The following is a 14,613-nucleotide window of genomic DNA, read 5'->3' on the forward strand; positions in this document are numbered from 1 at the left end:
AGGACAGAGCCCAAACTGTCACTTGACACAGAGCATGGTGGATATGCATTCTTACCCTCCTGCATGACCCAGCAGAGGCACAGCACCACTCAGGAAGTGCTGAGGGCCAAGATGTATGGGAAAAGGATCATCGGGTGTTGTTTCCTCATCCTCAGGACATACCTAGCGTTTTGGGAAGCCTGGTGGTAGGATGGAAATACTCAAAACTGAAGCTATGAGGAATGTTGAGTTTTTGTGCCTGGCTGTGGGCAAGTCCTGTAATGCCATGCAAATATCTGCTTTCCTTCCATGCTGACTGTCCTGTCTGGGGACATCTCACTTGTGATCACAGAAGATGTATCCTCCAACCTGCCGCCTAAGCACTCCAAAAGGATAATGAAGGTGCTGACACAGAAGTGGGACACCTGTGTCCGAACACCACGCCTGTTATTAAGGGCATCTAATGCTAGCCCTTAACCCTCTGACCTGTGTGTCCTGTGGAGTCTGTTTCACTTCATCTGTATTTTTCCCTCAGGTACAATCAGTAAATTATAATTGTTATACAGAAAAAGAAAGGGCAACAATTTTTTTGTTAAACATACTACATAGTTAGGTAGAGACTATGAAGCCATGTTTGAATTTTGCTGTTTGATTAGAGAAACTGAGTGTCATATCAGAAAAACGCTGTCAGACTGACTTTTGACAAAGAAGCCAGCTGTTTTTCTGCCAGGTCACCCTAGGAAGATACCCTTATTCACTGTGCTTTTCCCTTCTGAGGTTCCTGTGGCTCTCAGTGGAGAATGGTTCTTGGCACTTGCTGTCTCTGCTGTGGAAAGGATGACTAGGGGTGGTGGGCAGAGGTCACAGACGGTGTAGGTGCGTAATAATTCTTCCTGACAATTCAAGTTTCTCTTTTGTCTCTAGTTCAGAATCCCTAAGCAGGTCTCTACGTCCTCCTCTTTGTAAACTGTGCACTGAATATCAAGAGGAGTCAGGAGCCGGTTGTGGTGGTGGATCACACCTGTAATTCCAGTGGCTTGGGAGGCTGAGGCAGGAGGATCACAAATTCAAGGCTAACCTCAGCTACTTAGTGAACACTAAGAAACTTAGTGAGACCCTGTCTCAAAATAAAACAAAATAAATAAATAAAAGAAAAGGGAGACTGTGGATTTGGCTCAGTGGCAAAGAGAACCTGTTTTAGTTTCCAGTATCAAAAAAAAAAAAAAAAATCAAAAGGAGATAGAAAATCAGACCACGATTTTATTTGTGCTCGAGAACATGGAAATAGTCAGATAGTCTGCCCAGGATGTCCCTGGGGTAAAGTCCTCAGGACCTCTACTAAAATCTTTGTATGGTTGAGAAACAATTAAAATGTTCCCTACATTGGATCCAGAGAGAAATCATCTAAGTTTGAGTCCCTATATCTCCACCTATTTCTGAGACGTCTGGAAGTTTGTTAATATGTCTAAGTCTCAGCATTGTCATTTGTCTGGATTTCCACGTGATACAACTGCATTGAGTGTAGATTAAAAGGATACTGGATGCTCCCTATGTGATTGATAGGTGATGGACCCATAAAAAAAGGGAAAATAGGAGATATCGTTATTATTGCCATGAAGACATAGGCTAATCAGTGTATTTTGACTTATATATCCTCTGACCTCTAGTTAAGGCTTTCCCAGTTCCCTGTAGGACTTTGCATTTTTGTCCTCCTGTGAATAAATGCTGAATTTTGGGGGAGAAATTACCAAGTTTGTCATTCTGATTTCCTGGAGCCTATACCTTACTTGGCACAGGACAGGCATCAAGGGTTAAAATCCTGTTCCATACTGTTAACCCTTCCTTGGTTCTGAGGAACCGAGCTGGGGTGTGGCTGCCCACCCTGGGGCATTCATGTCTGTGCTCTCCTCCTTCCAGGGGAGTTTCACAGGACCAGAGATGAGATCAAATAATGCTTTTGTCTATGTCATGGAAACAGGAGACTCATTTAAAAAAAAAAAAATCAGCAACATTGAATTATTCAAAAGTCATGGACGAAAATTTCATAAATGTAAAAAGTAGAGGTATAAAGAGAAAAGACAGGTAAACTTTATTGCTCGGGCTCAGAGTCACTGGAGGATTTCCAGTCCTCCCATGCTCTTAGGAAGTTCACCAAGAGACTGTGACTGTGTTCATGGCTAAACTGGCTATTTCCACAATGATGAATTCTTCACTAAAATGACCACTTCATTATTAAGACTCCATGTCCTCGATGTGGGTGTTTTTAATCCCTATTTCCAGTAGGGAACTTGAAAACAGAGAGGTGGATAGAAGAAAGTTCAGGGCCCACTAATGATCCCCTGATCCTAGTACCAGGGGCCTGTTCTCTCCAGAGGAGCCAAATGGACTTATTGTTCCTTATACAGAAAATAAAATTTCTTTGTGCTCTATCATGATTATGGATTACATACCTTAATAATGGGAGAATGTTTTATAGTAACAAATTTTTGTCTTTCACCACAAGTGCAGGTAATTGATGGATACATTGAACATGCACAAACTGTCAAATTCAGGAAACTATGATGTACATGTCACGGAGAACGTCTCTTTTTAAAGCTTTTTGTAATGACTTTTAATTGACAGATTATGTTGTATGGTGTGACATTGCAAAACATGTATACAACGTGGATTATCAAGTAAGTAAAATTTGGTACCTATCATCTTAAACATACATCATTTCTTTGTGTTAGAAACATTGAAAATGCATTATTCCAGCTGTTTTGAAGTACACAATAAATTATTGTGAACTATTGTCCCCCACCTGTGCTATAGAGACCAGATTTAATACCTTTCCTTTAAATTTTCTCTTTCCTTCCTTTCTTCTCCTTTTCCTCTTCTTCCTTCCTTCCTTCCTTCTTTCCTTCATTCCTTCCTCCCTCCCTCCCTCCCTTCCTTCTTTTCTTCCTTCCTTTTTTCCTTTCCTTTCATACTTGGGATTAACTGCAGAGGAACTCTGCCACTAAGTTACATTCCCATCCCTTTTTACTTTTTTCTACTGAGATAGTGCTTCATTAAGTTTTTGAGGCTGACCTTGAACTTGTGATCCTCCTGTCTTAGCCTCCTATGTAGCTGGGATTAAAGACTTGCACCACCATGACTCACAATTCTCTATAAAGATATGTTCACACTTAATAAGCAACCTATCTCTATGCCCCTACTCCCGTATGCTTCCCAGCCTTCACAGTAATTATGCTATTCTCTGCTTCTTTGACATCCACATTTTTATCTTCACATCTTCCATGTGTGAGAATACATGGATATTCCTTTCTGTGATTAATTTCATTTATATGATATCCACTAGTCAAATCTAAAAGATGAAGAATGTATTATGTGCCAAAATTATTCATCTTTTACAACTGAATAATAGTCTATTGAGTATATGAACCAATTTTTCTTTATTCATCCATCCATTGAGGAAACCTTGACTGATTTCCTATCTTAACTATTAGGAGTTGAGTCAAAAATGGAGACACATAGGATTTTGAAGATAATGTTGCAAAATAAACTGAAGAATTAAGTGATGTTCCTTTGTTGCATAATGACATATCTGTAAAAGAGTTTGAAGTAGATGTTCACTGGAAGACCTAAAATGTTGAAGTAAATCAGTTTTCTTCAGGAACAATAGGCATTATATACCATTTAAACAAGACTTGGCTACCTTTTAGGCAAACTTTTAGGAACTGTTCTAAATTTATTGGATATATATTGAAACAGAATTATAAAATCACCAATTGGAAAATTATGTACTCCCTGCAGGTGATGCTGTGCACCAGTTAAAACACTTGAAATAGATATGCATACTTTGCCGCGAGACCCAAATACAGTCTTGTGGTCACAAGGCCGCTTTGGGGAAGCATGTGCAGGATGCTATTCAGGTGTTAGTGCTGTGGCCTCTGCTTGCAGTTTCTGTGCAGGGGGGCAGGTTTCAGTGCCTTCCACAGTCACTGCGCTATGAGTTCATTTCTGGTTGATCCATGTGCAATGGGTAAGGTTTACACAGAGAAACCATGCTCCTTATAAAATGTGAAAAATGCATAAAATGAATTTTGATAACCTTCCAATACTTAGGTTACTCTTCATATTCCACATGATCATCCTGTGATCTGAAGCTACCTCTTCCCTGCTTCTGTCGTGGTGCATCTTATTTTCCCCCATGAACACACATTTAAGTATTTACCAAGGAAGATGCTCTTTCATTTCTGATTGCCCAGAACTCATCCTATCCTGGGAATAGAGTCAACATCAACAATAAAACTTATTTTGATCCTTGAACAAGCTTCTTCTCGGTTCACAGACACTGGGCATGCTTAGCATGGCTCCACCACTCTTGGCACTTTTCTGTCTGCACTGTTTTTTCACTTTTTATTGTTTCTTTTTATTTACACATAATCTTAGGATTCATTTTGACATAAAGGCATGGAATAAAATTTGTTCTAATTCAGTCCCTTTTCCTCCTCTCTGCCCTCAGCCTGTTCTCTTTGAAAGGAAAATGCAACGCAGATGAACAACACAGACGCCAGGCGAGGAGATCCGCACATAGAAAAGTTTATTTGCCAGTCAGGGTCGGACAAAGGCTGTCACATGGGAAAAGCCAGAGAGGCAGGAAGAACATAGCTCTAGGTTTTTTTTTTTTTTAATGTTTTTTCTAGTTGTCAATGTACCTATATTTAATTAATTTAATTATACGTGGTGCTGAGAATCAAACCCAGTGCCTCACACATGCTAGACAACTGCTCTACCACTCAGGCACAGCCCCAGCCAGCTCTGGGGTGTTTTATGGAGCAGTTTGGACATCTTGTGTACAATCACATGAGCTGCTACGAGCTGCCTGGAAAGAACTTATGATGGGCTGATGGGACAAGCAAGGGATGTTCCAGCGGGGTGGCTAATGAGAGGCGGGAAGGGGAAGTTACATTTTAACTCTTGTTTTCTCTGTAAGTACCCCTCTAGGGCAGAAAGCAACTTTTAGTAAGAATTTAAAATGACTGCATAGATGCTAAGCCTTGGACCTAATACCTTTCCCTCCACTCTACTGACATTTCTGCTATTTACTTTTAGTTTTGTTTTTGTTGTTTTTGTGTTTTAGCGTCCTGTGGATATACTCTTACTCCTTTAAGAAATGTCTTCAAAATTAGAGAGAAGATACAATTGCTCTTTGTTGAGTCTGTGTCATAGACTTTTGGGTCCTGCAACATCCTTTAGTATTATCTATGACCTCTAATTATTCTAAAATCATTGCAGAGATTTTCACAGGTAGAAAAAGGCATAAAGAAGTAGAAAGTTGTGGGTCAGGGAGATGAAACTTGGGCTGTGACACATTTTGTACTTTTACTTCTCTGCATTAGCCAGCTTCCTATTACTATAGCAAATGCTTGAATTGACTTATAAACAGAGAACATTTGCTTTGTCTCACAATCTGGGAGCATTCTTTCCAGGTTTACCTGGCCCCATTGTTTTGGGTTTGTAGTGAGGCTGGGTATGATGGTGGAGCACATAGAAGAGCCAAACTGCTCACTCAAATACCAAGGGGAAAGGAGAGGGAGAGAAGGGGCTGGGGTCCCTCTGTCACCTACCAGAACACATGTGGAATGACCCAAAGGCAACCCACTAGATTCCACCCCTTGAGGGTCCCAGTCCTTCCAATGATGAACTTGGGGATTGAGCTATTATCACATGGGTGTTCTGGGGACATGCAACATCCCAATGATAGCAGTCTCTAATATATGTGTTTAGAAACAGGTGAATAACTCCAAAATTAATGAAGCAGGAAATCTAAGAGGAATGGGTTTTTCACAGATGAGAAATATTGTAATAGGTGTTTGTTCCTCAAATGTGAGGACTTTCCTAGTGAATTGCTTCAGTTTAAAATGTAGATAATTCCTGAATGCTGATATACTTGTTTCCCTGCTTAAAAACCTCTTTTTTAAATTTTTTTTATTTTTTAATTTGAGTAGGTGTCCCAACAATACAGAGCTAAAAAATATAACTTGTTTTTCAGAATTCTATCTCATGGATCCCTAGGGTGATCTGGGACTGTAGGATGACCTCTTTGGATTGTATCTTCTCTTGGTGTTTGGAAACCTGCTCGTCATCCTGGCTGTCAGCCCTGACTCCCACCTCCACACCCCCATGTGCTTCTTTTTCTCCAACATGTGCTTAGCTGACATCTGCTTCATCTCCACTGAGTCCCCAAGATGATTGTGACATCCAGTTTCACAAGAGGCCTCTCCTATGTGGACTGCCTAACACAGCTACCTCTGTCATTTCTGGAAGTATGAATGGTCTGCTTCTGCTGCGATGTCCTATGCTAATCTGTGGCCATCTGTCACCCATGCCTTATTACCCAGTCACCATTTCAGCATTACCCCTCAGCACTATCCCCAACATGTCTTCTTAATTCTGTTATCTTTTCTTTCTTTTCTTTTTTTCCAGTCCTTTGGTTTCCCAGCTTCAATCTGATTGTCTTGCACTTTAAACACTTCAGAGAAAAGGGGATCACTGATTTCACTTTCAACTCTTGACTTTCAACACTTGATCTTGTGTGTTCTGACATTTTTACTAATAATGCACTGATAAACTTTTTTGGTGCCATATTTGGATTTCTTCCTCCCTCAGGGATCCTTTCACCTTGGTATAAAATTGTTTCCTTCATTCTTAGAAACCCAGCGTCAGGTGGGAAATAAAAAGCCTTCACCACCTGTGGGTCTTAATTTTCAGTTGTTTGTTTATTTTGTGGGTCATGCAAGGAACTTCCCCTCAGTTTAGCTGTATCACATTTGTCCTCAAATATGAGTTGGCTTCAGTAATGTACACTGTGTGACCCTAATGCTGAATCCCTAAATCCACAGCCTGAGGAACAGGAAAATTAAAAACACCTTAAAGAGGCGAACAGGAAAACAGGGCAATGTTAGAACATGAAACATCCACAGCACAACAAATTAATGTAATCAATGTCACCAAACTGTTCTTAAAAATGGCTAAAATGCTAAATTATTTTATGTGTGCTAGTATAATAAAATATGGAAATAAAAAGCAGATACAGCTTACAAAAATTGAAAGAAATTAATAGTTTACATGATATTTCCTCTGAGGAAAGGAGAACCCCAGACCTTATTGAGGGCATTTGTTTTCCATTTTTATTCCTCCATTATTGTTAGGAGACCCTTAGAGATTTGTGTGCTGAGGACAAATATGAGCAATTATTGGCTCTGTGCCCTGAGCCTCCAAGGTCTTGATGTAGTAAATACCCAGCCCGTGCCGCCAGCCTTTCATCTGGTGTCTTCTGTCAGGTGGCACCACACCTGTGTCTGCTCCTGCCCTGCTTCTCTGCACAATGCAGCTCCTGTCTGTCACATGGTTCAGATGGGTCTTAAGGAGCAAGGTTGAGCCTTAATTGCCCAAAAGGAAGGGGAGATTCATCATATCTGCCGTCCGTGGTCATGACCAAGCAGACACTGGGCACACCTGTGTAAGTGCTGAGGGAGACAGGGATGGAGGAAGAACTGACAGAAGGATTACTTGTTATCATTGGGAAAAATATGACAGTTGGGGCAGTCAGATGGGAGAATAAGAGTGTAAAGTTTCAGGTATGTGGACTGTGAATTTTATGTCCTTGGTTGTGATGGAAGTCCCAATAATCTTATTCAAAATTTCACTTTCTGCCCATAGTGGTTCTAGTTGCCAGGGACATCACACCTACAAGAGCAGAAGAAGTGTCTGTGGGACCTGTTTCATAAGTACTCCAAGGCACTGATGTGGGGGTGGGGGAGGATAATGATGGTGGCCCTGATGTCATGCACCAGTGCTGAGGGCTTCCTAGGTGCCAGGCTCCGAGTTCTGAGTTCTATGTAGCATGTTTCATTTCCTGTGCATAGTCTACTCCAAGTTGTGTGTTCCCACCCTATTACCCATTTACAGGAAGGAAGCAGCCCAGCACTTTTGTGTAACAAAGGGAAGGAAAAGGTTGTCAGAGTGAAGCCTGGCTTGAGTTGATCTGCATGATAATGACACAGGGCACTCCTGCCAGTAGGAACCTGGCAGCTGGGGCTGTTGACAATACATTCAACCATTTCACTTTCTTTTCACACCAGGAGAGATTTCTTCAGCCTATTCTTTCCTTTTGTGAGATCCCAGGTAGATCACAGTGGTGGAGATCCATGATTGGCACCTGGTGCCTGAACTGTAGGTAGGATAGCTGTGCAAAATAAGCAGGGATTAAAAAAATAAAAGAAAAAGAAAAGAGTAAGCACAAAATAATTCCATTCAAATCTTTCTCTTTCCCCAGGTCCAGGTTATCCTTGAAAGCTGTGCACATCTCCCTCCAATGTTGTAATGAGCTCACTTGATCTCAAACAGAGAAATAAGAGTCAGGTTCTGGTATCATTTCTTCTCAGAAATCTGGAGGGAGTTTAAGCATGCAATTCAGATGGTCCTGTGGTTATGACCTCTGGAAGTCTTCTTAAATTTCCTGGTGGTTTAGAAATAATAAAACAGTTTATTGTTCTAGTCCCAGAGACTGGCAATTTAATTGTGAATGTTGTTGGCTCCATGTATTATTTCTGTGACATCCGGCAGGTGGTCAGTGTCTCTGAGTCTGAGCACTGTCATGTGAGTTGATTTCCAGGGGACACTGAGTAAGGACTGCACAGGTAAATCTGTAAGCTCATAGCCCACAGATGACAGAGACAGGAGATGTGAAATAAACCTCAGATCAGCAAGCTTTCCTTTATTCTGCAGTGAAGTCAGTCAATCAGGCTCAGGAGGGCCCATATTCCAGGCATGGAAATGGCCCGGCTGGGTAACAGAAGGAGTCTGGGTTTCATAGTTTCACTGGAGACTGCAGACATTCAGTTTGGACAGTCAGGGGCTAGTTAAAACTTTAACTTAGGAAGGTAGTTGTAAAACATTCAAAACTCATTGTCACTGGGAAAAGCTCACAACTTGGAGTTCCCTGCTTATCTTCTTCCTCTGGGGCCCATTGTTACCTAGAGCTTCACTATTTGCTTTTTTCCTTCCAGGACTCATCTGAAATGGGGGAGGGTCAAAGTCCAGGGCCCAGCTTCTCAGTATTTGCCTCCTTCCTTCAAGATCTACTGGGGTTGGAAAGGGGTAAATATTTGCTTTTGGTGGAGATGCTGGGGATGAACCTAGGAAGGGATGGAAGTTTGCTTTCTCCCCTCAGGGCCCATTGTTACTGGGAAATGACTAGCGGAAGAAGTTTAATGCTTGGCTAATTTCCCTCCCTTCTCCTGGGTCACACTGTCCCTCCATTTTTCTTGGGAAGCTGTCTTGTAGGAATATTATTTTCCATAAGCCTTCAAAATCATGTTACAAATGTGAAGAATGTAAACATTGATATACAAAATTAAATGTCCCTTTATTGTAGCGAAGATCTTCTCCTACTTTGTGGATTTTCTTTTCATACTCTTCATTGTTTCCTTTATTGTGCAGAAGCTTTCTAGTTTTATGCCATCCCACCTGGTTCCTGGTTTTATTTCTGAACTCCAGGGGTCTTGTTATGAAAGTCAATGCTTGCATCCTAGGTTGCAGTGTTGAGTCTGTTTTCTTCTAGCAGTTGCAATTTTCTAGTCCAATTCTCAGGTTTTTTAAAATTTTTAATTCACTTTGAATGGATTGTTTTTGTGGGACAAGAGATAGGAATAGAGTTTCATTCTTCTACGTGTGGATACCATATTCCCAGCACCGTTTGATAAAGAAGGTTACCTATAAATCTGACCAAGGAAGTGAAAGACCTCTACAACTAAATTATAGAACACTGAAGAAAGAAATTGAAGAAGACCTTAGAAGATGGAGAGACATCCATGTTCTTGATTAGGCAGAATAAATTTGTCAAAATGGCAATATTACCAAAAGCATTATACAGATTCAATACAATCACTATCAAAATATCAGTGGCATGCTTCATAGAGAAAAAAGAGTCCTAAAATTCATATGAAAAAATAAAAATAACCAAAGCAATCCTGAGCAATATAAGCAATGATGGAGGCATTATTATACCTGATCTCAAATTATACTATCCAGCTAGAGTAAAAACAACAGTGTGGTATTGACATAAAACAGACTTTAAGACAAATGGAATAGAACAGAAGACACAGAGGCAAATCTGTATAGATAGTCATCCGATCTTTGACAAAAGTGCCAAAAACAGTCATTAGTTTTTAATCATTGACTGCTACTTTGATCCATGACACATTTATGGTAAAGGATATCATATGACTACATGGATTTAACTAAACTGTTTACCACAATTTGAGTTTCAGTATGCCTAGAATAGGAGTTATTCTGTTACATGATTTCTAAACCCCACAATTGAATGAGGCCTTATAACTATAAAAGAGGGACATAAGAAAATTCAGTGACAGTAAAACCCCTGGAAAATAACTAGCAAATAAGAATGCTTGTGCTTATAAACAATTAAATGTAGTATGCAGATCATTTTCTTGTTCTTACATGGAGTTTAAAATACTCGGAGTAAAAGGACTTTAGGCAATTGCCTTAGAATAAAATAAGAATTGTGTCTTAACATTCATAAGTAGAATGACTTCATTTATTAAGGTAGAAGGCTATTGCTACTTATTTTTTTTCTCAAAAGTGTTGGATTTGTTTTACAGTAATAAAGGACTGGCTATCTTTAATTTCCTTGGTCTTCTAACATTGTTCCTTTGAATGTCTCTAAAATAGATACACATAGAATGAAGCCAACACAGAAGTTAGCACTGAAGGAGGTTTATTATGACTAAGTGGATCACAACTGAGAAGTATTAGAAAAGCACCTTGATATTGAAATGTGAACAAATACTCTGTATACTTAAATTCAAAATATATGGAGACAGCTCAATGCCTGGAGTTGTCTTTTTCTAACCTTCATCTTTGTTTTAAAAGATGGTCACCAATTCGGAATCACAAAATCTAACATCCATATCAGAATTCCATCTCATGGAACTCACAGAGGATTCAGAACTACAGCCTGTGCTTGTGGGACTGTTCCTGTCCATGTACCTGGTCACGGTCCTTGGAAACCTGCTCATCATCCTGGCTATCAACTCTGACGCCCACCTCCACACCCCCATGTACTTCTTCCTAGCCAACATGTCCTTTGCGGACATTTGCTTCATCTCCACCACGGTCCCAAAACTGATTATGAACACCCAAAGTCACAGCAGAGTCATCTCCTATGTGGACTGCCTGATGCAGATGTCCCTTTTTATCCTTTCTGGATGCATGGATGACATGCTTCTGACCGTGATGGCCTATGACTGGTTTGTGGCCATCTGCCACCCACTGAATTACTCAGTTATCATGAACCATCGCCTCTGTGGATTCTTAGTTTTGATGTTCTTTTTGATCAGCCTTTTTGATTCTCAGCTGCATAACTTGATTGTCTTAAATTTTAGGTACTTCAAGGATGTGGAAATTGCTAATTTCATCTGTGACCCTTCTCAACTACTTACTCTTGCCTGTTCCGATACTTTAACAAATAACATCATCATGTATTTTGTTGTTACTCTGTCTGGCTTTCTTCCCATCTCCGGGATTCTTTTTTCTTACTATAAAATTGTTTCCTCCATTCTGAGGATCCCATCCTCAGGAGGGAGGTACAAAGCCTTCTCCACCTGTGGGTCTCACCTGGCAGTTGTTTGCTTATTTTATGGGACAGGTCTTGCAGTGTATCTTGGTTCCACTGTATCACTTTCTCCCAGAACAAGTGCAGTGTTCTCTGTAATGTACACAGTGGTCAGCCCTATGCTGAACCCCTTCATCTACAGCCTGAGGAACCGGGACATTAAAACTGCCCTGAGAAGGATGCACAGCAATGCATACAATCCCAGAGCCCGAGGCATCTGTTTTCAAGGGAGGCTAGATTTGCCAGCAAAACTAAACCTGTAGACCTGTAAGCAGTCTGTCTTGCTCACATTATTTTTGTGGGTTTAATTCCTCATCATGTTTCATGAAGGAATGGTCATTACCATGTTTGAGAGAGGGAGGAAGCTGGGCATGGTGAGGCAGGCCCGTAACCCCAGCAATGTGGGAGGCTGAGGCAGGAGGATGGCCAGTTCCAGGTCATCCTCAGCAACTCAGTGAGGCCCTCAGCAACTCAGTGAGACCCTGTCTCTACATAAAAAATATAACAGGGCTGGGGTTGTGGTTCAGTGATTAAGGACCCCTGGGTTAAATACCCAGTATCAAGGAAAAACACACAAAAAAGAGGGAGGAATAAATTTTTTAAATGGTTACAAAATTTAAATTTGTGAAGAGAAAATATTTCTGGAAACAGGTGTTGGTGATAACTGTATAAAAAAGTGAATGTAATTAATTCCACTGAATGGTACACATAAAATTTTAATTTTGTCATATATTTTACCACAGCAACTGAGGGAAAAATACAAATGGATCTTTAAAAATAGGCAAGGAAAGACAGGAAACAAATTAAGTGAGCAGTATCTGGGACTTCTCCCAAAGAGGAAGAGCCTAGAACTTTGGTGGACATTCACTTCCTCTTTCTTGTTCTTCTACTAATGAAGAAGTCCTCAGAGAATGGGATTGCATGGGCCAATTTAGCTAATTGTGGGCTCTGTGAACTGAACCTTTGTGGTTGTTTTATAATAAATAACCAGGCTTCAGAGTGAGGGCTTCAGCCCTGTGTGCCGCACGCCTGCATCTGCTCTCCCCCTGGCTGCCTGTCCCAGGATCTTTGCCTCATCCAGTCCATTCATTCTGAGCCAGAGTGGGGTGCTGAAACCTTTGTGGGATTTGCACTGAACTCTCACTGCTGGGTCATGACTCAGAAGAGAAGCAGCTTAAGCCAGTAAGTGCTGAGGAAGGAGATGGGTTGGGGAAGCTGACAGAAGCACTGTCTGCTCACCCTAAGGATGAACGTGAGAGGTGAGGCAGGTAGTGGTGGGAGAGCAGCATGCAAGTCTTCAGCCACTCTATGGGACGCTCTTGCTCTGTGCAGAGCTGGGGTCCTGTGACTTGTGTGAGGTTTGTTTTCTTCCCCCACTTGTCAATACATCTCACCCATGCATGAAAGCATTACTGCACCCCCACACTGACCACTAAGCACACCCAAAGTATAAGGAAGGGATGATGATGAGGAGGAGGGTAACCATCACATCCTGAACTGTATTTGAGGGATTCCCAAGTTCAGACTCTGAGCTATGAGTAGCTTGTTTCATTCCATTTAATCTGCATGGTTTTCTGCAAACCACTGCTAGTTATTTTCCCAAAAGGGAGGGAGAACTGGATTTTAAAGTAACAGCTATCAGTTGTTAGGTAGAAAGGACTGAAGGGATTTTGAATTGGTCTGTCTGAATACAGACACAGGGCATCTGCCAGGAGAATCCTGCTGGGTTTCTCTGATAACCCAACTGTCAGCTGCAATTCCCTGTCACTCCAGGAAGAGACCCCTTGCTCACTGCATCCTTCCTGGATCTCTGTTAGCCCATAGGGCAAAGCAATGGTTGGCACCTGCTGTACCAAGTATAAAAGGGATAGCTAGGATCCCAGGCAAGGATCCCAGGAAAGGTAGACTCCTCACAGGTCAGCACAGATCGCCTCTTACCCCAATGCAGATGTCATGGCAACTGTCAGCAGCCACCTGATTCTTGTTATCTGCAAAGTCAGTTTCCAAAGGAGACTGAAATTCTGGTCTTGGTTTCATTTCTACACATGAAACTGGAAAGAGTTTTTTAAAGTTCCTCATGTGACCCTGTCATTGGGACCTCTGGTTTTCTGCTTAAAACCTTCTGATATTTGGAAAAACAATGAAAAGTATAGGGTTTCAGACACAGAGACTGATGGTTTAATTTTGAATCCAACCCTCATACTTGTTATGTCAGTGACAGGCAGGTTATTGGAACCTGTGAGCCTCAGCATTGTCATCTGAGTTGATTTCTAATTGATACAAATGTGTTGAGTACAGATTAAACATGTATGAAGGCTCCCCATGTGACTAACCTGTGAGAAGCATATCAAACAATTGTGTAATGCAACTTATGTATTATTATTATTATAAGGATGATGTTAATCTTTGTACAAGTCAGCTAAAATATCATGTTATTTGTAGTTACTGTGTTCCTGTTTCTACAATGGGGAAATTGATTTTTTGTGCCTATATAAATAATGTGCTGTGTATTTGGAAAGCAATCTAATCCTTATTCATCTATGATTCCTTAGATTCCATACTTTGTTTGATACAAAGGAGGTATCAAATATAAAAGGAACTTGCTTAAAACCTAGAATAACCACATCTTGGTTCACAAAACCCAGAGTGGCTTCAATATACTTAGTGCTTTCAGGTCTACACTTTTATCTTTTTTAGGAAAGTCAGAGAGAACAAAAAAAAAAAAAATCACCTCTTAATTGTGCCTATACAATGAACACACAGATCTTAAAATTTAGTTTCACAGCACTTACACTGTTACGTTATTCAAAGGTAATAGCACAGGTATTTATGAGTATTAAAGACAAAAGATGGAGAAAGAGACGTGGGCAAGCATTCCTCCTTCTTGAGTTCATTTGTGTTTTGATTACATCATTTCAGGCTTCGCTGGTTTTTGGAAATGGTTTGCATCA

General features: G+C 40.7%; 1 protein-coding gene across 1 annotated transcript; it reads left to right on the forward strand.

Moving 5' to 3' along the window:
• Positions 1-11,031: 11,031 nt before the first annotated feature.
• On the forward strand, positions 11,032-11,925 carry LOC124967982 (putative gustatory receptor clone PTE01). The gene has a single exon (XM_047530397.1). The coding sequence runs from the start codon at positions 11,032-11,034 to the stop codon at positions 11,923-11,925; it is 894 nt and encodes a 297-aa protein (XP_047386353.1).
• Positions 11,926-14,613: the final 2,688 nt, after the last annotated feature.

The sequence above is a fragment of the Sciurus carolinensis genome, chromosome 17 (genome assembly GCF_902686445.1).
Source record: "Sciurus carolinensis chromosome 17, mSciCar1.2, whole genome shotgun sequence".
In the NCBI taxonomy this organism is placed as follows: Eukaryota; Metazoa; Chordata; class Mammalia; order Rodentia; family Sciuridae; genus Sciurus; species Sciurus carolinensis.